Source organism: Amaranthus tricolor, chromosome 7, assembly GCF_026212465.1.
Source record: "Amaranthus tricolor cultivar Red isolate AtriRed21 chromosome 7, ASM2621246v1, whole genome shotgun sequence".
Classification (NCBI taxonomy): domain Eukaryota; kingdom Viridiplantae; phylum Streptophyta; class Magnoliopsida; order Caryophyllales; family Amaranthaceae; genus Amaranthus; species Amaranthus tricolor.
Genome location: NC_080053.1, coordinates 14448547 through 14449409, shown reverse-complemented (window position 1 = coordinate 14449409; position 863 = coordinate 14448547). Strand labels below are relative to the sequence as shown.

Sequence of the window (863 nt, the reverse complement as noted above, 5' to 3'; positions counted from 1 at the left end):
CTTCCGATAAACTCAACCCAGCACCCCGGCCCCAAGGGAAGGACACGTAGTCCTATGAGAAGTGAAGGGCACCAAGAGTTGTAGTATGTACTGGTTTTGTAAAATGCTGATGAAGAATAATTAAGAAGGAAGCATCCATCCTTTGTAAATTCATTCTAAAGCGTCAGCATGTTAATATTTAGTTCATTCTAGGACTATAGTAAATTTTAGGTGGTGTAGCACAATTTTGTATCAAACAAATATTGCAAGGTATTCAATCATTTAGAAATTTGTTGCTCCAACTACAACTACAAATGTGGACAATGCTATAAAGAATATGGGAAAAGATGATATTCTATTAACAAAATGGAGTACAATATATAGCTAAGAGAAGCTTACGATTATGCTTAACAAATCTCCTTCAACATCTTTACAAAATCAAACTTAACATAAATAATATACAAAGTCAAAGGACACATTTATAAATCACCTAAAATCAAGGAATGGAAAATCTAATTACATAAATGAATATTTTACTTAATATGCCCCCGCAAGATGGACGGTCCGTGAGTTTGTCCGATCTTCGAAAATAATGATTAAAAACGAGATCGTAGGAGGCGTTTAGTAAGAGCATCCGCAAGTTGATCATCTTCCAAAATATGAGTAACACGAAGAGTACCACCTTGAACTTTATCACGAACATAATGAAAATCAATAGCTAAATGTTTCATGCGAGAATGGAAAATAAAATTTGTAGAATAATGTGTAGCACTTAAATTGTTACAAAAAATAGTGGGAGTAATAGTGAAAGCATAACCAAGTTCGGTCATCAAAGATTGGAGCCAGTCAATTTCTGTAGTAGTTGATGTGACGACTCTAAATTC

At 34.1% G+C, this 863-nt stretch overlaps 1 protein-coding gene across 1 annotated transcript in view; it reads left to right on the top strand.

Moving 5' to 3' along the window:
• The window catches only part of LOC130817962 (NAC transcription factor 32-like), a 10098-nt gene extending 9752 nt beyond the window's left edge, over window positions 1-346 (top strand). Inside the window, exon 3 of the mRNA XM_057683952.1 lies at window positions 1-346. This exon is cut by the window's left edge and continues 449 nt beyond it. Within this exon, the coding sequence (XP_057539935.1) occupies window positions 1-10 (10 nt within the window). The 3' untranslated portion in view covers window positions 11-346.
• Window positions 347-863: the final 517 nt, after the last annotated feature.